This window comes from Phocoena sinus, chromosome 3 (assembly GCF_008692025.1).
Source record: "Phocoena sinus isolate mPhoSin1 chromosome 3, mPhoSin1.pri, whole genome shotgun sequence".
NCBI classification, from domain to species: Eukaryota; Metazoa; Chordata; class Mammalia; order Artiodactyla; family Phocoenidae; genus Phocoena; species Phocoena sinus.
This window is the reverse complement of record NC_045765.1, coordinates 17,829,977-17,855,031: the sequence shown is the minus strand read 5'-3', so window position 1 is coordinate 17,855,031 and position 25,055 is coordinate 17,829,977. Positions and strand designations below refer to the sequence as shown.

General features: G+C 51.6%; 1 protein-coding gene across 2 annotated transcripts in view; it reads left to right on the top strand.

Annotated features, from left to right (window-relative positions):
• Positions 1-5,468: 5,468 nt before the first annotated feature.
• Positions 5,469-25,055, top strand: part of RASGEF1C (RasGEF domain family member 1C) — a 32,037-nt gene continuing 12,450 nt past the window's right edge. Inside the window, exons 1-9 of one of the 2 annotated variants that reach the window (XM_032627565.1) lie at positions 5,469-5,645; positions 5,817-5,939; positions 7,135-7,272; positions 14,074-14,274; positions 15,355-15,429; positions 20,464-20,553; positions 22,229-22,331; positions 22,847-22,926; positions 23,013-23,108. In XM_032627565.1, coding sequence (XP_032483456.1) covers positions 5,469-5,645; positions 5,817-5,939; positions 7,135-7,272; positions 14,074-14,274; positions 15,355-15,429; positions 20,464-20,553; positions 22,229-22,331; positions 22,847-22,926; positions 23,013-23,108 — 1,083 coding nt within the window. The remainder of the gene's footprint in view (positions 5,646-5,816; positions 5,940-7,134; positions 7,273-14,073; positions 14,275-15,354; positions 15,430-20,463; positions 20,554-22,228; positions 22,332-22,846; positions 22,927-23,012; positions 23,109-25,055) is intronic. The other variant, XM_032627566.1, reaches the window with a different exon arrangement.

Sequence of the window (25,055 nt, the reverse complement as noted above, 5' to 3'; positions counted from 1 at the left end):
CATCAGAGGGTGTGGTTACTCCCCAAAGCAAAACTCCTGTGTTTGTAGCCAGAAGGAAAGGAGATGGAGGCCAAGAAAGCAGACCCAGCCAATGGAGGTGCCAAGAGGGGTGGATTTGGAGCTCAGGTCTGGGCTGGGAAGGAGATGTGGCACCTGGGAGAGGAGGTCCTCTGTGCACGTGGGCCCACAGGCCAAAGTTAATACCTGGAAGGGATGGCCTGTCCCCGTAGGGGCCACTGTGACCCCGGGCCAACCAGCATGGGCTTTTTCTCTCCTCATGTTTTGGGCACTGCTGGTCACACCTCAAGTGTCTGACCGAGTCCCTCTGACACTGTGGCCTGGGGATACCAGCATCAGTGCCCAGGTGGGCTGATGGTCAGGAACAGGGCCTGGAGTTCAGACTCACCTGTGCTCAAGTCCCAGCTCTTCCATGTACTCAGCATGAGAGCTGGGTACCTGCCTTTCCCACTCTGAGCCTCAGTTTCCTTATCGGTAAGATGGGAGGCCCAAGGGATGAGATGGGGCGTCAGGCAGGGAAGATTGGCCTTCCCAGGTCAGGACTGCAGGCTTCTCCCTAGCCTCCCTCCCACAGACTCCAATACTTGAATGCCTGGTGTGTTGGCCACACCTCATCATCCCTTTTTGCACTGTTCAATTTCAGGCTTCACTGCCTCTCACCTGCACCACTGAATCACTTGAATGCCACGTATCTTGACCGAGCACCCACTGTGCATGTGTGTCAGGGAGCCGGGCCCTAGAGTGCAGCAGTGGGCGAGCCAGCCTCCTCCTGGAGAGAACACAATGCCAGGAGACCAAGGCCAGTGTGAAGTCTGGGGCATTGGGGAGGCCTAGGGGTCACAGGGGTCAGGAGGCATGCCAGGCAAGCAGGTGCAGTGTGTTCGAAGGTGTGGTGCGTGGTTAGTCCTGGGGTAAAGGGGCCCTCACCTGGACACATCAGAAAGTGGACTTTGCATTCAAACCATGGCTGGGCCACTGTTGGTTGCGTCCCCTCAGGGGGTCACGGGGTGAGCATGCCCGCGATCCCACCACCCGCATAGCCCTGGGATGTGTTCAGGTGTTCTGGGGGCCTTTCGTCTTCTCAGCTATGTTTGATGACTGAGCTTGACCTTCATTCAGCTTGAATGGATAGCACCAAGACAATAGCATACATCGGGGCAAAGGGGGCATGAACATCAATGAAGCATTTTTTTCAGTGTCCCATTGTAATTTTATTCATTGGAATAATATTGCTTGTATTGTGTCATATGTGCAGTTTTCTCTCCTCCCATTTTCACTTTGTTACATCATAACCATTTCTATGTTATCACTGAGTCCTCATAATTGTCATTTCAACGGCAACAGAAACTCCACTAATGGGTATATTCTCCTTCTGTTCATCATCTGTGGCGTTCTGCATTTTGTTCACTGCTTATAATTAACACCAAACCAAACTCCTTTCCAAAACTTTTCCTCTTTAGATTATTTTCTTGGGATAAATTTCCAAGGATTTGATTAAGGTGAAAGAACACTCTCAAACATAAGGCTCTTTGCACATCGAGTCAAATCTTGTCCAATTCAAAGGGGCTGTGACAGTGTATAGCCCTGCCCAGCAGTGTTTAAAGGGCTGGTCCAACATGCCAGACAGCACTGGTTGTTTTGTTGTCTTGTTCCTTTAGTGGGTATAAAGCAGACACCTACTGGAGTCATACCATGCACTTGTCTATACACACACACACACACACACACACACACACACACACACACACACACATGGAGTCCCAGGCCCCCAGGCAAAGCAAAGAGAGATAACTTGAAACAGCTCTTTAGATGGGGCACAGACGGAGTAGCCCGCCAGCCCGCTCGGGACCTCTGTGCCGGCCCTGTACTCCCAGCTGCTGCTCATGTACACCATGCAGGCTGTGTGCTTAGAAGCACACATTGGGGAACTACTGGTGATTCCAAGGATTCTCAAGGGAAATTGTGACAATAAACAATTTTCCCAGCATCACTGGCTTCTTTTAAAATTGTGGTAAAATACACATAACATGAAATTTACGATCTTAACCATTTTTAAGTGTGCAGTTCAATTGCATTAAATACATTCACATTGCTGTGCAGCCACCACCAGCATCCATCTCCAGAATTCTTTTTATCTTGCAGCACTGAAGCTCTCTGTGAATAAAAGTAACTCCCCATGCACCTCCTGCCCTGGGAGCCACCTTCTACTGTCTGTCTCTATGAACTTGACTACTCCAGGAGCTGCATGTAAGAGGAATCATACAGATTGGTCCTTTTGTGTCTGGCTTATTTCACTCAGCATTAGAGTCCTCAAGTTTCACTCACGTGGTAGCACATGTCAGAATGTCCTTCCTTTTTAAGGCTGAATAATAGCCCATCGTGTGTATCCATCACATTTTGTTATCCATTCATCTGTTGATGGACAGTTGAGTTGGCTTTTAAAAATTACCCCGATAGCTAGTGGGAAGCAGCCGCATAGCACAGGGAGATCAGCTCCGTGCTTTGTGACCACCTAGAGGGGTGGGATAGGGAGGGTGGGAGGGAGACGCAAGAGGAAGGAGATATGGGGATATATGGATATGTATAGCTGATTCACTTTGTTATAAAGCAGAAACTAACACACCATTGTAAAGCAATTATACTCCAATAAAGATGTTAAAAAAAAATTGGACATCCAAACAATGGATTACTGTGGGACAGTTAAAAATAAAAAGCATGAACATGCTCTGTCCTGCCATGGGAAGATTTCCAAAATGTACTATTAGTGAAACGAGCACAGGAGAGTGTGTGCAATACACTACTTTTTGTGTAATAAAGAAAGGGGGGAATATATATATTTATATTTTCTTGTCCTTGTATACAGAAGGACAGAAAAATAGGTAAGAAATTAATAAAAGCAGTTACTATGGGAGAGGGTGAATGGGGGCCACTTCCGCAGCCCGTCTGTGTTCCCAGTAGGCTGGAGCCCCTGCTCAAGGGAGGAGGATGACGTCTGTGCCAGCGCACCTTCGGGGAGGTGTGGGAGGAATGTCAGGGCACTACCGTGGCTCTGACCGCACCCACCCTATCTCAAAGGAATACCCAGATGCAGGAAGTCATCATCCCCTCTCCCTTTGCCTGGGCACACCCTTCAGAGCCTCAGTGGTACAGTCTCTCTGCATGCCTTGGCTTGCTTATGTCTGCCTCCCCAACCCCTTGCCAGCTCTGAGAGGTCCTGTCCGTCTGCAGGCACTCCATGCATGCACGCATGAATGACCATCAGCAACAGCAGGAGACACCAGAGACTGCAGCAGGGGGCCAAGCCCATCCATCCACTGATAATCGGGCCAGAGCCCAGCTGGCAACAGGATGGGTGCTTGGAGGTGGGAGGGCAACATCAGCCACCCATCTGCTCTCTGGGCATCCCTGTGAGTCATAATGGTTCTGGCCCCCAGCTCCACGCAACCCCTGACCTCCAGTGTAAACTTGCTGCTTTGGAACAGAGCTGGGTCCAAGCCCTCCCCCCTTCCTCGTGTGTCCGGCCCCCCACACCCGGCCCCCAGTACCAGGCCAGACCTGAGGTGCTCTGGATGCTTCCCAGCTCACCTCTTGAAGTTGTGGCATCCTGGCTTCCCCAGAAAGGCCTCTCTGCAGCCCCTCTCACATTGTCTGATGGACCACCCTGAGCTACAGAGAGGTTTCCAGAATCGCCTCCACCTCCACTACTGGCTCATCTTTGAGAAAACTGGGATCTGGGACAGGCTACAGGGAGGAGGTGCCAGGTGTCTGGCAGGAGAGAGCGGACCTTCCTGGCCTCAAGAGCTTTCTGTCTAGTGGAACTGGGCTCTGGTTCTGGGCTCTGGGTGTGCGGCAGAGGCAGCGCTCACCCCAGAGTTAACCACCATTCCCTGCAGGGCAGCCCCCATGTGCCCTCATGTGCAGCAGCTTTCCCACTGGGATGGACAGGAGACAATTTTGTGAAATTTTAGTTTCATCAACTGAAAATTGAACACTTACAACTTTGCTGGAAATGTGAAATAAAGCTGTGGCTGTCCCTAGGGCTGGGACTGTCCAGTCCGCTGTTCAGACTGGTTCCCGCACCCTCCCTGCACCGTAACCCAGTCCCTGCACGCCCTAGGGACGGCCCTCTGCGGGGCTGCTTCTGATCCCCAACATCAGCTTGGACTCTCCAAGTCCCTCTGTCTTTACTTTCAGGGCCAGGTCACCAGGGGGCAGGAGAAGTCAGAAACAGGCTGGGGCCAGGTTCTGCCATGGGGGCAGCAGGGGTGAGGTGAGAGGGGCAGTGGGGAGGCTGCTCCCTGTAAGGTCCCTGTGGTGAGACTGCAGGACTCCACAGTTAAAGCTGCGGGGGCTACTTGAATGTATGGAGAGATGGGTACGTATAGGAGCTGGTTAGATGTATGGGAGATGGTTAAACAGTCACAGGCTTGGCCAGGACTCGCTGCCACAAGTGCCCCAAAGGCTTCGTTCAAGAAGACTGGCCAACAGGTATATGTGCAGAGCCCGAGGGAGGAAGCACTGTCCAGTGCACACTTGTGGACGGGTGCCTGCTGCAGGCCAGGACCTTGACTCAGTGCTGGGTCAGAAGACATGTGTGCTGTGGCCCCACCTGGAGGAGGTCTGGCTGGAGACCTTTCTCTATACCAGGCACCAGCAGCACCCCAAGCACTCCACAATGCTGACAGGGAGAATCTGCTGATGCCCACCGGAAGTCAGGCCCAGCCTTGAGGGGTTGCTGCAGGGAAACAGGGAAGGTCCCACCTACGGGGAGTCACTTCAGCCACGTGCAGAGGGATGGAGGATTGAAGATGGTGGGAGAGCCTTCCTGCAAGGGGGGAATAGCTGGACAGGTCAGTGGGTCCTAATCACAAAGAGCCTGGACAGTCATTTGGCTGCAGCTGAGAGAAACTCAAACAGACTCATGTAATGGAGCAGTCCACAGAGCAGCTTCGGGCACAGCAGGATCCAGGGCCTCACCCACTGACCTCAGGAATGTGTCACTTTCCTGGCTCCTTGAGGGACAGGATGGTCCCAACCGTGCCATTCCACTGCTCAGGAACCCAGGGGAAAGAGCTTTCAAGTGCCACAGAAGTTCTAGGATTGCATCTGAGCCCTCTAGTTTGGGTCAGGTCCCCCCCAGACTCATTCTTGTGGCCAGCAGCAGGGCAAATACGTTGATTGTCTAAGCCTGGTCAAAAACAACCTTCACTGCGAGTAGGAGTGGATACTGGAAACAGTCAGTCCCTAAATGTCTAGGAATGATAATGGAAAAGAGATGATTCCTGGGGATGCAGTGGCTATGGGGTGGGGGGATCCCTCCCTGGCAGCCCTCCCAGGAGGTGATCACTGGGCTCAGGTGGGCACAGAAGAGCCTATGGGAGGCAGGGCCTGCCCAGCCAGGATCCCGGGGGACCAGCAGGTCCAAATGCCCCTTGCCATTGCAGGTAGGCATGCCCCGGACACTGAGCACCTCCGACATGGTCCCTCCAGGCAGCCTCGGCCCACCCCACCCTGAGCCCACAGATGGTGAGCAGGCCGGGCAGCCCCTCCTGGATGGAGCTCCATCCTCAGCCTCCCTGGACACCCTGATCGAGCAGCTGGTGCCCAAAGCTGACTACTACCCTGAGGTGGGTGATCCACCCAGTGGGGAGGAGGGGTAGCAGACTGGGCTCTCTTCCACCAGGCATGGGGGAGACAGCAGAGCTGGGGCTGGCTGGGCCTGGGGGTGGAGTAGGCTGGGAGGCACGTCCTTCCATGCCCTTGTGAGCACAGGCTGCCTTTCTCCCGTATCCCCCCAGAAAGCCTACATCTTTACCTTCCTGCTGAGCTCCCGCCTCTTCATCGAGCCCCAGGAGCTCCTGGCCCGGGTCTGCCACTTGTGCATCGAGCAGCAGCAGCTGGACAAGCCAGTGCTGGACAAGGTGAGAGGCAGGGCAGGGCCGGGGGCCTCCGAGTGTACTGGGTCTCCCCTGACATGCACTTGTGAATCAACATCTTGGAGAGGCAGCAATTGCTCCCGTTCTCCTGACAAGGAGCCCACAGGGGTTTCTGACTTGTCTGAAGCCCAGAGCCAGAAGGGACAGAGTCAGAACCTTTAACCCCAGTGCTGTTTTCCAATGCCCTAGGGGAGCCTTGAGCTCACACAGCCCAAACCTGGGCCCCCAGAGCCCCATGAATAGATCCCCATCTGTGGCCTGGGATGGCCCTGCTGTGCCTGCTGGTCTCCCTGCCCCCAGCACCCTCTGTTCCACCCTTTCTTCTTCTGCGGGTCCACTGTTGGCTCAGCCTTCCCTCGGTTCCCCGTATCCTTTCCTCTGTCCCTTGCCATATCCCATGGGCTACAACTGTCTATTTATACATGTGTCAGTAGGGTTCCGCTGTCCAGTGATAGAAACTCAGTTTCAACTGGCCTAAGGCAAAGGGACTTTAGTGGCTCATATAACTGCAAAGTCTCAAGCTACCACTGGCTCCAGGGACTAAAACACCATTAAAACGTGGTCTTTCTCCCTAAGACCCCTTGCTTTGTTTTCCTCTGGCCAGTCTCACTCTTGCTCAGGCAGGTTCTCTGCACGGTGACTGATGGCCTCCACGGCTCCAGGGTCATGGTCTACCCTTCCCAATCCTGTGGAAAGAGGATCCTGATAAATAAAAGCCCCAATCTCATTGGCTTAGCTTAGGCCACATGCCCCTCTGTGAGCCAGTCACGGTGCATGATGGGGGTGTGCCATGCCCTGATTGGCCAGCACTGATCTGGGCACACTCCTGGAGCCCTGGGTCAGGTATCAGCTGGGAAGGATGGAGAGGGAGACCCCACAGGAAAACAGATGCTGTCACCACAGAAAGGGAGATGGGACGACTGGCAGTTACAAACAAGAGATGACCCCCATTCCAAACGTGTGTCTGTCCCCCTCTGCTCTGCTGTGGTCAGCCCCCATCCCCATGTCCCGTCTCTGTCTCCTGGCACAAAGTAGGCACGAGGCCCACCCCACCTCGGCCATTGCTGCTGCCCCTCGGACAGCCCAGACGCGCAGTGAGTGGCTGAGACAGTGGCTGCTGTGACCCCCACCTCCCAAGCAACCCTCACCAAATGCAGACGACCCTCGGATTGCCTTGCAGGCCCAGGTCCGGAAGTTTGGCCCCAAACTGCTGCAGTTGTTGGCCGAGTGGACAGAGACGTTCCCTCGGGACTTCCAGGAGGAGTCGACCATCAGTCACCTGAAGGATGTGGTGGGCCGCATCGCCCCCTGTGACGAGGTGGGCGAGCCAAGCGGGATTCTCTTCACCTTGTCTACACCCTCACACCCCAGATCTGAGCCTGTTCCTGGGATGGCCTCAGGGTCCTCATCTCCCCACCAGCACACTGCAGCCCCTCTAAAATCAGCCCCTTTCTGCCCCATCAGAGAATCAGGCACTGCAGAGCTGGCAGGGAGAGCAGGCCTCTGGTTCCAGGCCTGGTCTCTTGACCTTTCTCCTGTCCTGCTCTCATCAGTGGCATCAGATGGCAAGTGAAGGGCTCTTGTGGCTGCGTGGTCGGGCCATAGGTCAATGACCCATTAGGCTGGCCTGGCAGAACCCTCTTCCCCAGTAGCTTGGGAGGCAGCCAGTGTATTGGGCATCTGGTGCCTCTGCGCCCCACACCCTGCCCTGCTCTCCCAGCTGCATTACTCTGGGGAAGGCACTTAAAGGTGAAAGAGGAACAAAACTCCCTACTCCCTACCTCCCAGGATTAGGGTGAGAACACTGAGGGGGAGTGCACGTTGCTTGCCTTGGGAGGAGACTGAATGCGGCAAGCTGACAGCTAGTGACATGCCCCAAAGTGGGTCTGAACACAGAGCCAGCCAGAGCCAAAGGAGAACTGCCAAGGCAGGCTGGGCACCAGGAAGCTGTAAAGTCCAAGGCCTAACTGAGGCTCAGAAAGGGATGCCCTGCCCTGAGGTCATTTCACATAGCCAGCAAGTTAGTTGTTCTGAGAGCTCGGTGAGATGAGGGTCATCTCCTCCTCCTCCTTTGCATCCCCTGATCCATCTGGGGATTATAACACTTGGCTTAGGTTGCAGCAGAAAGGAGACTCAGGGAAGGCTCAATGATTGGATGGATCAGGAGGATGAAGCAGGAAGGGGAGATGCTGACTGACCGGCTTGGTACATAGTTGGCTACTTTGATGGATGAGTCGAGGGGGAAAGAAAGATGTTTGGGAAGTTGGGTAGGCAGGGAGATTTATGGGCTAAGTGGATGTGGAGAGATTGATGGAAAGAAGTGGAGGAGAAAGGTAGAAATGATAGCTAGATGAGTGGGTAGATGGATGACTAGATGGATGGGAGGGTGAGTGAATGGGTAGGTGGATGGGTGTGTGGGGGTATGGGTGGGTCGGTGAGAACATGGATGGGAAGGTGGGTGGGTGGATGGATGGATGGAGGGATGGATGGACGGATGGTGGATGGATGGATGGGTGGGTGAGCGGATGGACGGTGGATTATGTATGAATGGATGGATGGTGGATTGATGGTGATGGATGGATGGATGAATGGTGGATGGATGTATGAATGGATGGATGAGGGCAAATGTTAGACTGGAGGGAGGAAGGATAGATAAGTGAATTGATGGATCTGTGGGTGGGTGACTGTATAAAAGGGGAGGTGGGCAGTAACAGATGGGTGGGAAATAGATGGTTGCAGGGACGGTAGATGGATGGATGGATGGATGGATGGATGGATGGATGGAGCAGAGGGTATGTAGTGAGATGAGAGCCCAGTCCTCTGCTTTATCTCTTTCCCCTGCCACAGTAGGCCTTCAAGCAGGTGAGGTCTAAGCCATTGACAAGATGGATTATCTGCCCTTATCAGGCCTGCCTCTGCCATTGGCAGAGCAATTTCAGAGGCAGACCCTGCCATTCTGGCCACGGTGGCGTGGGATGGGTATAAGTCCTGGGCTTGTTTCCTTGAGAAGCAGTGCCTCCTCACTGAGCCCTCAAAAAATCTGTCAAGACTGTGCCGGGAAATCTTTTCTAACTACCCAGTAGATGAAAATAATATACAGCCAAGACCTATGAATGGGCTATAGAAAGCAGTCATCCACCAGGTGTGGATTTTCAAAGCAGAAATAACTCATTCGGGGCATTTCTCATTCCTTCCCTTGGAATCCAATTAGGTGTGCTGAGTGGTGAGAACTGGACCTGGGATTCCCTAGTCTCCATGCCACACACCCAGGCTCAGGCCAGGGGTGCCCCATGTGTCTTTGTAATCCCCAAGTTGCCCTTCCCCAGAAAGCACCTGCTCCAAGGGGATGTCCTGTAGGTGCTGGTTTCCCTCCCCTGGATGCTGCGGGTGGACTGCAGGCTGCTCCCCTCCCAGCACAGGCACAGTCTCAGCTGGGAAAGGAGCTGGTGAGCCCTGAACCAAACTGATGAGGCAGGGCCCACAGCACTTAGAACATGAGTCAGTGTCAGACCTTCTGCGCTCAGATCCCAGCTCAGAAACCACAGCTCTGTGACTTTGGGCAAGGTGCTTCCCCTCTCTGAACTTCAGTTTCTTCATCAGTCAAACAGAGACGATAACTGCTCCCACCACACAGGTCTGCGGCAAAGGCCCTGAAGTCACATGTGCTCGTACTTCAGCACTTGGTAAATGTGAGCTATGATGAGGAACAAATTCTTTCCAAAGTTCAGGCACATGGGGATTATTTTTAACTTTTTTGAAACTTTTGTTATGGAACATTTCAAACATATACAAACATAGATAATAGTAACCATGAACTCCTGTGTGCTCATAGCCTAGCTTCAACAATTATCAACATTTTGCCAAACTTGTTTCTTCTATCCCCTCACACACTTCCCCTCCCTCCAAATTATGTTTTTAAATCATAGGCATTATACCTTTTGCTCCAAAAACATTTCAGAATCATCTTGTAAAAGATTTCTTACACAGAGATAGGATCAAGATAGGATGATATAAAGTGTTGTGCATAATACAGAGATGAACACAAGTGTTTTCAGAACTGCGTGTCTTTGGGCAAGTTACTTAACCTCTCTGGAACTTAAATTAATTTCTGTAAGAGGGAAGATGATAAGCCCTCCCTCAAAGGGCTGTGAGGAGAACAATGCTGCTCAGGAACGTGGAGGAGGTGGTACAGGGCCAGGAAGGAGTGGGGCTTCCCCATCAAAGTGGCTGTGAAAGGTGACACCTTTCTCTTTCTTCCTGCCCCCCTGCCATTTCCTGGAAGCCTCATGTCCTCACTGTGCTCCCCACCACCTCTCAGTAACCGGGAACAAGGGGCTGGAGCGGCTCTGGGAAGGCCATTCTCTATGACTGTGGGTTCTGTGCTGCTCCAGTCCACCCTCGGCTCCCATCCTGGTAGGTTGGGCTCAGCAGTTACAGCTCAAAGACCAATGCCGAGACTGAGGGAGACTGGGGGATCACAGGAAGGCCTAGAGGGTCACAGCCCTGGTGAGGGAGACAGGACAGGAGGACAGCAGTGCCTTGGCCACACCCACTGGGCTGGCCAGAGGAGGCTGACTGTACAGGCAGCCTTCCTCACTCTGGCCTTGCTCTCCCACTCACATGGCTGTCTACTAGCTCCCGCCAAGGGCAAAGGTGGTGGACAGCTGACTCAGAGAACGAGCTGGCAGTGGGTGCAGAACTCCTGCCTGTGCAGGTGGGCTAAGCCCATTGGACATCAGCCGCAGGCTGGCTCAGGTGGGAGCTTTCAGGAACTTCAGAAAACAAGGGCCCGTACTCGTCTGGATGGAAATGGATCCTAATCACGAAACGCTCGGTCCAAGAGAACTTGGAGGCACCTGGAGAGCCCTGGCCACCACCCAGGCCACGCTTGGATGGCGACCTCTACACTCACACTCGGCTCCGTGCATGCAGCAGGCAGCTCTGTGAGAATGACAGTCCAGTCCCCATCCTCCCAGCTCACGGACAAGCCACTGGGGGAGAGCTGAGCCATGCTGGGTGCACCCTGGCGCTCGAATGTGGGCTCCTGACAGTGACAAGGAACACACTGGCGTTCTCAGTGGTAGGTCCCTGGGCCTGCCTGGATTCACTGAGATCTCCCAGACGGTGTCCACAAGGTGTAGAAATCAGTGAGAGAATGAGAGGAGGTCAAAGAGAAGGTCAGATACCTTCCCCACATTCAGAGGGGGAACAGAAGATTCAGGAAAAAATCAACAGATAAGCTTGAGGTTAACACTAAAGGAAAATTTTTAAATGAATTAGCACGCAAGCAATGGCAATTGTTTGGAGTGAATATTGGTTCAATAGAAACAAGTCCTGCTAAATTGTCTGCATATTTTTAAAAATAGGGCCAGTGCCTGGTTCTATCAAACTGTAGCCACAGATGCACTGCATCCTTGACTTCAGTAGAGCTCTGAAGTCTGCCTTGGAGAGGCTGACTGTCTAGAAGCAGGTGAAGGCCAGTTTTATCTAATCAGCAAATATGTGTGGGCCCCTCCTGTTCATGCTGGGGACCAGCAAAGAGTGACCTCCAGTGAGAGGCTTGGACAAGGGCTGTGAAGGAAGGGCATGGAGCTGGAGGGAGAAGGCTGTACAGGTCCTGCCTGGGTCATGGGGCAGGAGGGACAAGGGGTCAAAGGGATCGGGGAGTGGTCTGTGTCTGGAGCACAAAAAAGAGGAGCAAGGGCTACATGGAGGCCATTGAGCATGCCCAGAGCTGACCTCAGGGCCTCCCAGCCATGTCAGGTTTTTTGTCTTTGCAAAAGCAGGGAGGCAATTTAGGGAAGAAGCGTGCAGTGGTCAAATGTGCATTTTGAACAGAACACTCTTGCTACAGGGTGGAATGGAGAGAGGTTGGCGTGAATGCATGGGGTCCACTGAGGAGGCCACTGCAGCCACCAGGGAAATGACTATGGCCTGGACCACATACACTGTGGTGGACGACAAGCATGGAAATGGAAGAAAGCAAAATCAAGAGGGTTGGTGATGGCCTGGAGGGCCTGAGGGAGAAGGTGGTTTGAGGATGGCTCCACGTCCCGGTGCCTGATGCCAGTGCTCCGTTCAGCGGACAGGGATGCAGGTGGAAGAGGCAGCCCTGGAGAGGAGAGCATGACTTCTTGCATGCACCAGGTCCAGGTGGCCCCTTGCCCACATGGCTCTGGAGATCAGAAGAGAAGGTTGTCTGCACACGAATACTAAACGACACTCTGCACATGAACCAGAAAACCCAGGAATGAAGTACAGAGGATGGTGAAAAGAGGAATAGACAGAGGCAGGCGGAACCCAGCATGCAATCACAGTGCAGACAGACAAGCCTACAAACAGCCCAAGGCAGGAGAAACTGGGGAGCTGAGGCAGATGCTGCCTGAGAAACAGCCCCTGGCTTTCATGACAGGAGGTCCTTGGTGCCAGTGAGAGTTAGTCTGGTGACAGGAGAGGAGGCAGATGGGATGGTGGAGGGTTGAGTGGGAAATGCGGGATCTCAACAGCCAGTGTAGCCACCTCTGGGCTGGGTAGCAGAGAGAGGTGGGGGGCTGGTGGAGGTGTCGGGAATCACCAGTGACTGTGTCACCGGGGCTGGCTCTGACTGGACCTAACTCACCATCTTCCTGGCACTCAAATGAAGACCTGGGAGGCAGCATGTGTGCTGACCACACTTTTGGATACAGCAAAGCTGAGACGGGTTGTTCCTTCCACTGGCGACAAAGGGAAGACTTGGACCTCAGTTTACCCACACACTGCCCAGCTAACCCATGGGTGCCTTCTGGGTGGGCCCCCCACGGCTCTGGGAGTTAGGGTTAGTGTTAGGGTTTGGGCTTGGGTTCGGGTTTCCTGTGTCCTGAGGGCTCTACCACAGCTGCCCTGACACTCCACAGAGAAGCACTTTCATAAGGGGCTGGGATGCCACCTCCATCACCAGAGCTCTGGGCACCAACAATGCTGGACCTCAGTGCTCCTTTGAGCCCCATCAGAGACTTGAGGAAACACTGAGGTCCCCCAGGCAAGCCCTACACCCTACGCCCCACCTGCAAAATGCCTCTGGGTTTGTGTGCATGAAGAATGTGCACTTTTTCTATCTGAAATTACCTGGCAGTACTGACTATCCACAACCGTCTTCTGAGGCCTCTGGGACCAGGCCCCGCTGGATACCTATCTTCCTGACACCTTGTTGTTGGCAGGAGTCCAGGCCCCAGATGCCCACTGCCACTTCCAGGCCAGCTCCTGGCTCAAGGGGGTTGAATCCACCTCTGGGGGAGCCATTTGCTGACCAGTCGGGGGCCTGTTCTGTGGGCTACTGACCAAACCTTTGGGAATGTGTGGACCACTTGCTCAGTAAACCCAGCTAATCTGATGCACCTTCCTTGGAAATAGGGGTCTCTGAGGGGCAATAATCAGTTTCCCCATGGGGTGGGAGAGTGGTCCCTGCACCAAGCCCAGCATCTGAGCTGCATGGTGAGGGGCTCTGTCGGTACAGTAAATGCTTATCAAGTGTCCACTGCATGCCTAGAGCTATGACACAGAGAGGTTAACGCAGACTTCCCTGCCCCTGCCGAGCTGTCATTCTGCAGGGGAGTAAACAACCCCAATCATCTCCTGCAGGGGTCCCATAAGGAAGTCACACAAGGTGAGCTGGAGACAGAGTGCCAGGGGCAGAGGATGAACAGCAAGGCTGGTCAGGGAAAGCCTCTCTAAGCTAGGCCTGGGAGACAGGAGGGGACCCCCACTGAAGCCAAGCAAAAGACTAGCACCCAGGGCAAGGCCCATTCCACATCTCCCTCCTCTAACCCTCCACCCCCTGGCAGTCCCCACCCCACGCTGCCCCTCTCCCCAGACAGCTGAGGGGGCTTGCACCCAGCCACTCTCCCTAATGTGTGCTCTTCTTGGCTCCCACTGGTGATCCTGCAGCCTTCTCCCCAGCCAGCCTTGACTGTAGGTCCCAAACCCAGCCTGCCCTGGATTGGGTCCTATTTCAGGGTGGGGGAGGTGCAGGCACACCTAGGAGCAGCCCATCCCTGACAGCTGGGGAGCCTGCCTGCCTCAGCTATTAGATATGCGGCGACAGGTTTCCAGGCCTGAGCACCCTCTCTCTACCCTCCTCTAGGCATACCGAAAGAGGATGCATCAGCTCCTGCAGGCTCTGCACCAGAAGTTGGCAGCTCTGGGCCAGGGGCCGGAAAGCCTGCTGGGCACTGACAAGCCCATCTCCTACAGGAACAAGCCTCCAGCCTCTATCCACAGGGAGCTCCTCAGCATCTGCAGTGACCCCTACACACTGGCTCAGCAGCTGACCCACATAGAGCTGGTGAGCAGACCCACACCGCCCTCCACTCAGACCCAGAGCCTGGAACACTGAAAATAGCCGGCCACCCCCCAACTCCCCGTCTTGTACCCCACCTGGCCTCAGCCTAACCCAGGGCCTGAGCCCATCACATCAGGGCCACCCAGGCATCTCCAGAGGACCCTGATTCTGGAGCAGTCTCTCACCACACCTGGGGCGAGGAACAGGAAGGCTGGAGGTACCAGCCCTGCCCAACTTTGACCTCTGGCCTGCCTGAGAGTCCAGGCCTGGGACAGAGGAACTAGGCTCAGATCCTGGCTCTGACACCACCTGATGCATGATCCTCCCACATCCAAGGCCTTCCCCACCCGGGCCTCGGTTTTCCCCATCCAGGACTCACACAGTCACACTGTACCCACCCCAGCTTTCCAGAGAAGTGCAGACAGGCCTTCCTGTGTGTGAAAGGGATGCCCTGGTCTAACCTCCAGTATATTGGGCTCCTTGTAGATGCAGCGGCCAAAGGGGCCTGCCCCAGAGAGAAGGGAAGCTGGGGAGTAGGGTTCTTTTCTTTTAAACCTCCATCATTTATGGCACCCTTACTGGTTTCCAGGCATTATATTCAAGAGTTACGTGCACTATCTCATCTTCCCACCACCTTACCAGATAGGTGCTATTATTATTGTCTTTTCACAGCTGATGAAGCTAAAGCCAGAGTGTTTAAGTGACTTGCCAGAAGTCACACAGCAGAAGGTACAGAGCCAGGATTCAATTCTGACCCAGACCCCATGCTCTTAGCCACCAGGCCTACCCTGGAGGGAGCAGGTCATTTCAATTACCCGATTTCGAACCTGGTTTCCTAGGTATCACACCCTACAAGCACTCCCTATGGAGACATTGACCCCTGCCCCCATGAAATACAGCAGCCCCTGAGCATGGGAAAGGAGGGGCTGCCCCCTTCAAGATGGTGCTAAGCTCTGTGACAACCCAGAACTGGGCTGTAGAGGCCCAGTGAGAAGGGCAGCTGGGCCCATGCCAGGCCCCCAGGGAGCATCCCTTCCCCATACATTTCCCATTTTCCCAACTCCTTTTCTGTCTCTGGTGCAGGAACAGCTACAACACATTGGACCTGAGGAATTTGTCCAGGCTTTTGTGAACAAGGACCCTCTGGCCAGCACAAAGGTAGAAGGCCCTTGGACGGACTGTCCCAGCAGTGACCCCTACTCACCGGTCCCTCTGGGGGATCCCCGGAGCATCAGCTGAGCAATCTTCGGAGGGACCAAGGGCAGATGGGCTTGGAGGGGTCGTGCCCACTCCACCCATGCCCCTAGCCCAAGGCCATCACACCCCAGCAGCCCTGAGTCCTGGGGAAGCCTGGGAGGGCGGGATGAGCCTGGCCGGGTCACCCACCCAGCGAGGGCGGAGTGGCGGTCGAGGAGCAGAAGCCCTGGGTGGGTTAGAGGGTAGAGGTTCCCACGGGCCCGCTCCAAGACCCCATGTGCCCTCCCGGTGCTTTGCGGTGGGCGCTGATGCCCTCTAGCGGCCACCCGGGGTGACGCGGGCTGGTGCCAGCTGCCCAGGGAAGTTAAGGGCATGCTCTTCCCTCTGAAGGTGGAATTTCAGAGCCTGCCCCTCTCTCTCAGAGCCCAACCAACAGTTAGCCTGGTGCTTATCAAGGAGTTAAATCCGAACCAGAACTGGAAATGTCCTGTCTTCTGCCCTGGCACCTAATAAAAGAAGAGAAAACGGAATATGCAATTGCATTTCACCTCTCGGATAAGCAAAGATTAAACATTATGGGTGTGTATGTGCAGGGAAAGGGACCGTCTCATACACGGCTGGTAAGGGGTAAAATTGGCACAGCCACTTTGGAGAGCAGCATGGCAATAGCATCAACACTTGAAATATACACTCTGGACCCCAACTTTCCACACCTAACAATTTACCCTGCAGATATACACACACATGTACACAAAGATGTATGCACAAAGATATTTGGGATATCTTTCTGTGCTTTATGACCAAAGGCTGGAAGCAAACTACCTTACCATCCACAGGGACTTGATTAAACATTATAATACATCCATACATAGAATGCTATGCAACTATTAGAATAAGAGCGACTGTAAGAATGGAATAATCACCAAAGGTCCATTGTTGAGAAAAGAGAGTAAAGTGAAGAGCAGTGGCAAAGAGTATGTGACCATCTGTGTAACAACAACAGATAGGAGGGTGCATGATACATATCCCCTTGCACATGCGTGTGGACAATTTCTAGGAATACTGGTTACTCTGGGGAGCCCAGCATGGAGCTGGGAGAAGAGTGGAAAGGAGACTTTGCTACTCTTATTGAGTTGTTTGTTGTTCTGTTTTGTTTTGTTTGAGGGGTTGGCCCTTTCCAAGTATTATTTTTTATTGTGAAATACATCAAGATTGCACGTGACATTTCTTTACCCACTCTACTGTAGATGAACATTTTTGTGTTGTTTCCAGACTCTTGGCTATTGTAGATATTGCTGCTATGAACATTCTTACACATTTCTAATGTATGTGGGTACATTTTTTCTAGGGCACCAGTTCTCAAATGTTTTGGTCTCAAGATGCCTTTTTCACTCTTAAAAATTATGGAGGACCCCAAAGAACTTTTGATTATGTACTAATACTATCTACCGGTATTTATTCTATTAGCCATTAAAGCCAATAACTTTTTAAAATATTTATTTATTCAAAAATCATAACTCATTATATGTTAATGTAAGTTTTATGAAAAATAACTCTATTTTCCAGAATAAAAAAAATTAATGATAAGAGTGATATTGTTTTACAGTATTTTTACAAATCTCTTTAATGACTGACAATAGAAGGCAGTTGAATTCTCTCAATCTACTTCTGCATTCAATCTCTTGACCTAACATTATTTGAGTTTAAAATCCATCCTCACACAAATATGTAGTTGGAAAAGAGAGGCATATATTACAGCCTTTTCAGATAATTGTGAATATTCTTCTTTGATAGTACCCTAAAACTCAACAAGGGGTAATTTTTTAAGATCAACTGCAATTTGGAATCTGAAAATAAACTCTATCACTTTAAAATTCATTGGTCCATCTTGCATCTTGAATGGATCTTTTTGCCCATGCAGGATTTTGTGACATATATTGTCCATTTGGAAAATATGGGTTCACTGAATCAAGCAGACCTTCTGAATGTTGGCATGTTTCATTATATGATATTTTTAAATGATATTCATTATATATATTCACTACTGATATCACCCAAAAAGTTCTTAAGTATTGGGAAGCTGTCAAGCTCCACAGGCAGATACATGTTTTATAAGTTCCCAATTTTCTCTTGAAAACTTGAATTTTATCCTTGGAAACGAATACTATCAGTTGTTTTCCTTGAAGTTACAGGCTCATTTTGTTGATTTTCAAGGAAATATCAACCAAATACTGAAGTCTGAGTAACCATAATGGGTCAGTCCTTCTTTCAGGTAAAAACAGTGCTCCATGAGTAAAGTTCAGCTCACAAGTCAGTCACACCAGTGCTTTTCCGCAAGACCACCATCAAAACTCTGTGTGCAGCAGAAGTGCCTATGTCTACAGTCCTCCCTTCGTATCTGTAGGTTCTGCAACTGCAGATTCCACCAGCCTCAGATCAAAAATATTAGAAAAAATTAAAACTCCAGAAAGTTCTAAATAGCAAAACTTGAATTTACTGCTCACCCAAGCAACTACTTACATAGTATTTACATTGTATTAGGTATTATAAGTAATCTAGAGATGATTTAAAGTACACGGGAGGATGTGCACAGGTTTATGCAAATACTACGCCATTTTACATATGGAACTTGAGCATCCTCTGATTTTGGTATCTGAGGGGGAAGGTGGAACCATTCCCACCCCAAAGATACCGAGGGACAACTGCACTCCCATTTTGTCACATAGAACATGAAAAAGACATGTACTCAAGTGTTGAGATTTAATAAAACTGAAAAGTTTTGTGTCCTCAAGGACATTCTTAGTCACACTCACTTTTTTTCTTTTACTGTGAGTGTGTGGTAGTGAAGAACACAATGGCCACTGGTGTCATTTGGTGACTCTGTCTCGATTCAGGCTAAGGTGGCAGCAATTTTACCCATCATTCTATTATGCATTGGTACAAATGTCAACATGGTGAAGGGCAATAATCTATGAATATGAAATTAGGTTTGCCCTTGTGGACCCCCTGAAACGGTCTCAGGGACCCCCAGGAGTCCATGGACAACACTTTGAGATGTTGCTGTAATATATACCTATGAAGGGAATCACTGTGTCCGTCACAGGGTGGGCATATGATTAACCTTACCAGGTGATGCCAGGTGAGGCTGTATCCATTTACACTGCCAGCAGGGAGTTATTCTTGCTCCACAGCCTCACTGACGCTTGGAATTGTCAGGCTTTTTAATTTTTGTCAAACTGTTAAATGGAGCATCTTTTCATGTGTTTTGGACATTCTTGTTTTCTCGTCTATGAAATGCCTGTCCCTGATTTTTGTTCGGTTTTCTATTGGTGATTTGTCTTTTTCTTAAGGATTTTTAAGAGTTTTGTGTGAGTTTTTAAAATGTGTACTAGTTGATTATCCCTTGTCAGTTAGATGTACTGCAAATTTTCTTCTCCTAGTTGGTTGCTTTGCTTTTCGTTCTCATTCTTGTGTCTTTTAACGAACAAGTATTCTTAATTTCCTCCTTATAAGCAATTTACCTTTCTGGATTATTTTTGCCTCCATATTTTGAAGCTATGCTATTAGGTGCAGACAAATTTAGACCATGACATATTCTCAATAAATCAAAACTTTTATCTTTATGCAGTTACCCTTTAAACTCTCTTAATGCTTCTTGCCTTGGAGTCCTTTTTTGCCTTAAAGTCTATTTTGTCTAATACTAATATAGCTATGTGATGATAAATATCACATAAATATTTACCACGTGTATTTTTCAATTTTTTTACTTGTATCCTTGGGTTTGGGGTGTACCTCTTGAAAATAGCAGAAGGCTGGATTTTTAAAGTTACAGTGACTGGTCTATATCAGGGTAATTACTGCTCTAGATGGATTTGTTTTTACTGCCTTCTGTTGTACCATGTCTTCTTTACCTCTTGTGCTTTTTTCCTTCTTTCTTTACTTCCTTTGGATTCTCTGGAATTGTAGTACATTCATACAGTGGAATAGCCTACATCAATTTTTAAAATTATGTTTCCAAAGAATATTTTATAGCACATGAAAGGGTTCATGTAGAAAAATGTGGGAATATATATAGAAAATAGAGATAGAAACATACATACACACATACATACATAAATACATATGGTTGGTCCTCATTATTCACCATCTTTATATCCTATAGTCGTTGTGAACACTGAATTAGCAAATACTGAGCCATTACTCCTGGGGAAAACATAGGGTCAGGTTCCTTGCAAGCCTTTCATCACAACATTTTCATCAACCCGTCAATATATAACCTTGATTTATGTGTGTTTCTGTTTAATGAGACCTTATTTAATATATGTTGTTGATTCAATAACATTGAACTCATGGCCAACAGCACTGTGACTCACGTCTGAATGAAGCTTATCTAACACATATTTTTTTCCTTAGGGCACGTCACAACCTTCATGTGCTTAGGAACACAAGACAGCATGGCAGTGCTGTGCTTGGGACCACTTTAAACAGTGAAATCACCAAGAAAAAGTGCCAAAAAAAAAAAAAGACACTAAATAGACTACAAAAAGGGCACTTGTTTACAGTATGAGAGCTGAAACCAGAAGTCAGGGCATCAGCTCAACCTCAGCTGGGAACAACACACAGGTGCATTGGGTGACTCAAATGTTTTGCCACTCTGCACATGTCCACAAATGACCAAGAAGTGACATGAATGTTATTTGGGGGGTTACAAATGAAATTTTAGGAAGTAGATTCGCAAACACAAAATCTGTGAATAATGAGGATTAATTGTGTGTGTGGGTATATGATATATATATATATCATGTTAAGTTACGTCTTTAAGTGTATAGAAAAAAAGACTAGAAGGATACATGTCAAATCATGTATTTTTGGATGGTTTTGAGGTTGTGACATTTCCCAGATTGTCTATAATGATCATGGCTGACTTCAAAAAGTTATTCGTGTTCAAAAAGTTATTGACAAAAAGCCTGAGCATGGTCCTTGTGTCTTTCCTAGCCTTGTTTCAGTGACAAGACTAACAACCTGGAAGCTTACGTGAAATGGTTCAACAGATTGTGCTACCTCGTGGCTACTGAGATCTGCATGGTGCGTAGGAAGCCAGGGCCTGACCTGGCATGGCCAAAGGTGGCCAGGGCTTGAGAGGAGCCTTCTTGGGAGGGAACCAGAAGAGCATCTTGAGCCTGTCTCCAAGCCCAGGGCCAGGCTCGGCACACTCTGGGACACCGGGTGTCACCCGGCTTGCCTGTAGTGATATCTCCCCTCTGGGTAGAGCCTGGCAAACCCCCGTCTTAGCTGCCAGGTCAGTGATGCGGTGGATCCTGGCGTGCCGGTGGATCCTGCCTCTGGCGTGGATCCACCTGCCAGTCACAGAGGGTGTCAGAGAGATGCTTGCTGAGGGAGAGGAGGGCGGGCTCTGCTTCTTCCACCTGTTCCTGGGGCGGACTGGTCTGGCCTGCAGAAAAATTCCATTTGGCTCACTCAGGACTTAGAGGTAGAAATAATCTAACCTTTAAGAAGTGGGAGATTGCACTTTAAAGTCCAGGTCTCTGGCTTCTCCTGGAAAGCAGGAAGACCAGGAAACACTGGGCTGGACATGCTCGCCACCGGGTCTCAGCCCCGCCAAGCCAGACCCTGCCCACCTTCTTCCCTTCCTTATGGCAGTGGAACCCTCTCCCAAGCCCATTCTCCCACTGTCAGGTGAAGCCCAATGTCCCAGGGGAAGATTGGAGGCAGCATATCTGCCAGGGTGGGCTCTCTGGAAGCAGACACTGAGACAGAGCTTGGGGCATAAGGTGTTTATGAGGGGTCTGCGACCGAGAAAGGAGAAGCTCATCTGTGATACCTCAGCCTGAGACAGTGCTTCCTGTCAGAGTGCCCACATCCACCCTAGTAGTTGGCCCTGATCCCCCACCTTGCTCGTCACCATCACCATCCCTGTGTGGGCTGTCCCATGAAAGGGCAGGACCTCAGGCGGGCAGCTCTCGGAAGGGGTTTTGGATGCACAGCTCCTCAGACACTACAGCAAGCTTCTTGGCAGAAGTAAGGACCACTTCTGCAATTATGGGAGGAGGGCAATCTACGTGGAAAGAACACTGTAGGGTTCCTTGGGCCTTGCCTGCTTCTGACACCGCATCACTGGCCTGGCAGCTAAGACGGGGGTTTGCCTGAGTGAAGCCTGGACAGAGCCCACCCCAGAGTCAGGCAGCGCTTCAGCCTGGGAGAGGACACAGTTTGGTTCTGACCCATCAGAGAGATCAAAGTTTCACGCACTCGACTCGAGCTGGGGTTGAAATCACAGTCAGTCGACAGAAAGCATTGGTGGGGCTGCTAGGCGACAGGGCCTCGGGGTCACCGTGGGGCCCCCGCACCCCGTGTGAAGTGGAGAAGTTTGGTGCTGGGAAGAGAGGTGAGGGAGTCATGTTTTCTGCTTCTAGGTGTAGGGGTGCTGGAGCTAGGCCTGAGAGGGCAGGAGGACATGTGGGGGCCCCCAGCACCTCCCATGCTGCAGGTGGCTCCTGTGTGGCAACAGGAGTCCCGCCAGCCCCCATCCGGCCCTCCATGGCAATGAGCTCTGTGCTAGCTCCACCCGGGGTGCACTGAGAGCCTCAGTCCCTGGGCTACAAATTGCTTTGGCATCAAGCATCTCAGCTGTGAAATGGGCTTAAAGAAGATTAATGAGGGATAGGACAGGTAAGCAGGGTGTGTGGTCAGGGCAGGGTGGGGACACCTCAACACTGAGGCTCATATGCCCTGTCCCCAGCCGTCCAAGAAGAAACAGAGGGCCCAGGTGATTGAGTTCTTCACCGACGTAGCCCGTGAGTGCTTCAACATCGGCAACTTCAACTCCCTAATGGCCATCATCTGTGAGTGGGCCGGCCAGGCCTGGAGCCCCCGGTGCAAGTGCTCCCAGAGAGGGTGGAGTGGGCACACCCAGGCAGGTGGGGTGCAAGCCACCTGAGCAGGGGGTGGGTGCAGGCTGGGCCCATGTTCCCCCCACCCCACCCCAAAGGTCCTGGGGAGGTGCCCCTTTTGAGGCAAGCCCAGGGCTTTCAGGGTGCTTGATGAGAGCTTGGCAGTGTGTCCCCAGAACCAGGGAAAGCAGGGGCCCAAAGCAGGCCCCTGGTCACAGTATAGGGCCAGTGTGGGACAGGGACTGGGACAGGGGCCCTGCACATACAGAAGCCAGGCCTACCTGTACACAATGTCCATTAGCACCCACCCACCCTCCATCTGGCAGGCTGAGGCTCCACAAACATCAGCCCTGGTCAGGGTTCAGCCTGAGGGCCTAGGCCAGCTGGGGGCCTCACAGAGGGACTGTGCAGCTCAGAACAGTCCTCCCAGCCTGGCCCTGCCCCCAGCTCAGCCTTCCCTCTTTCAGCTGGCATGAACATGAGCCCTGTCTCAAGACTAAAGAAGACCTGGGCCAAAGTGAAGACAGCCAAGTTTTTCATCCTCGAGGTAAGCAAGGCTGCTGGCTGGGCTGCTGGGTGCCACCAGCCATCCCCAGGACACAGTTGCCCAAATGCCTCCCTATCTCCTTCCAGCACCAGATGGACCCAACAGGGAATTTCTGCAACTATAGAACAGCCCTGCGTGGGGCAGCCCACCGCTCCCTGACCGCCCACAGCAGCCGAGAGAAGGTAGGTCAGAGGCTTGCCCAGCCCTCAGAGCCCCTCCCTGCTCCAGACCACCTAGGCCCAGGTGGGGTGGTGACTTGAAGGTCATCTGGTCCAATCCCCTGCCCTTCTGCAGCATCTATAATAAGAGAGTTGTGTCACCTTGCTCGCATGCCTCCAGTATAGGGAACTCACCACCTCCCCAAATAGATCAACCCACCCCCCAGCAGCTCTAACTGGTAGCAAGTGCTGCCTTGTGGGGTTGTGTCAGCCACCTGGGGCTGTCCTCTCCAGAGGGCCACACAGAGTAAGGCCGTTCCCTCTTCCAGCCACCAGTCCTTCTGAGCCCCAGGCCCCGCCTCCCTCTCTCCTCCTGAGTCAGCAGCCCCACGCCTGCCCTGCCATGCTGTGGTCTCCAGTTCCCTCCCCTCTTGGGTCCCTTTGTTCTCTGAACAGCTCCATTTGTCAGGGTCCCTCTGTTTCAGATCAAATTGTGGTTCCAAGTACATAGGGTCTTACACCTCCTTATCCTAAAGGCAATACCTTCATTGATGTGGCCTCAGATCACATTTATGTTTTTGGAAATGACTAAACCAAAATCCTGTGGCTTCTTGCCACAGAATTGCATTTTCACAGATCTTGTTCTTATACATTTGCATTTGGAGGGCATTTGGTCATCCTGATCAATTTTGTTTCTCCTCCAAATTCTCCTAGTGGCCTCTGATACAAGAAACCATCCCAGGCCCTGGGATTGCCATGATCCGCCAGCTTAAAACCTGTCACCAGCTTGATGATTAGAGTCGTTGATCTCCATGGGGAGAAAACAGCAAGACTTGCTGTGCCTTTTCAGCCTGGTCTCTTGCAGGAACATTGGTGGAATCAGGGCCCCACCATAGTTTGTGGAAGTTGCTTCCAGCTTACGGGATAATAGAACCAGTTGCTGTTCTTGAAATTCGAAGTGACTCTGTGATTGTATTGGATGCATATGTGGTCGGGTTTGAGGAGCAGGCTGAGATATGCATGCTTGTGTAACCCACCAGGCCTTTCCAGCCTCCTCCCCGCAGAGCACAGATTATACACAGACCCAGGCCACACTGTTGGCCATGTCCTGTCCAGCTGGCCCTTCCTGTTCAGGCTGTCAGCACTTCAGCAATGCTGGGTCCCGGGGAGCCTGGTGCAGGGGTGCAGCACTCAGCAAGGCATGTCCTCAAGTCCCGGGGCAGGTGAGCCTGTCCCCCAGGAGCCAGGAAGCTGGAAAACCAGGGCAGCAGGGGCACTCTCGCTTCACTGAGCACCCACCGCATGAGGGCCACTTGACCACCATCTCCCAATTTAATTCTGACAACTATTCCATGGGGTAGACTTCAGCATTGCCACTTTCTGCATTAGAAGACTGATTCTCAGAGAGGAGCCCTCACTAGCCAAGTCACTCAGCAAGTAGGCGGCAGAGCCAGGAATCAGACTCTAAGTCTCCCAGTCTTTCCTACCTTCCGTCCTCGGGGCACAGGTACCATGTGGCAGTCACAGGGTTACTGGTTTCTGGCCCAGGAGTTGGACTGTGGGTGGGATGCCTAGAGGAGGCTGCAGCCTTTGGACTGAGGTGTCAGTCACAGCACTGGTGCTCTGCACTCTTTCCCTTCTACCCTGAGAGCAGAGTGAACAAACTGGGACTATGTGCTCCTGCTCTCTGCACCCCTTCTAGCTCTGGGGTGCTGGGACGCTGTGCATTTAGGTCTGGGGCTATAGGTGGGAGACTGACAGAGCTGTGCACTTAGTTTCACTGCATTCTCCTCTACTTTCCAGGGAGTTATGGACCATGGGCTAGACCCACAGAAGCTCCTTCATGAATGGATGGAAGGTTGGAGGACAGATGGACGGATAGATGGATGGATGGAAGAATGGATGGGAGGAAGGATAGATAGATGGATGGAAGTGTGCAAGGAAGGGAGGAAGGAAAGATAGAAAAATGGA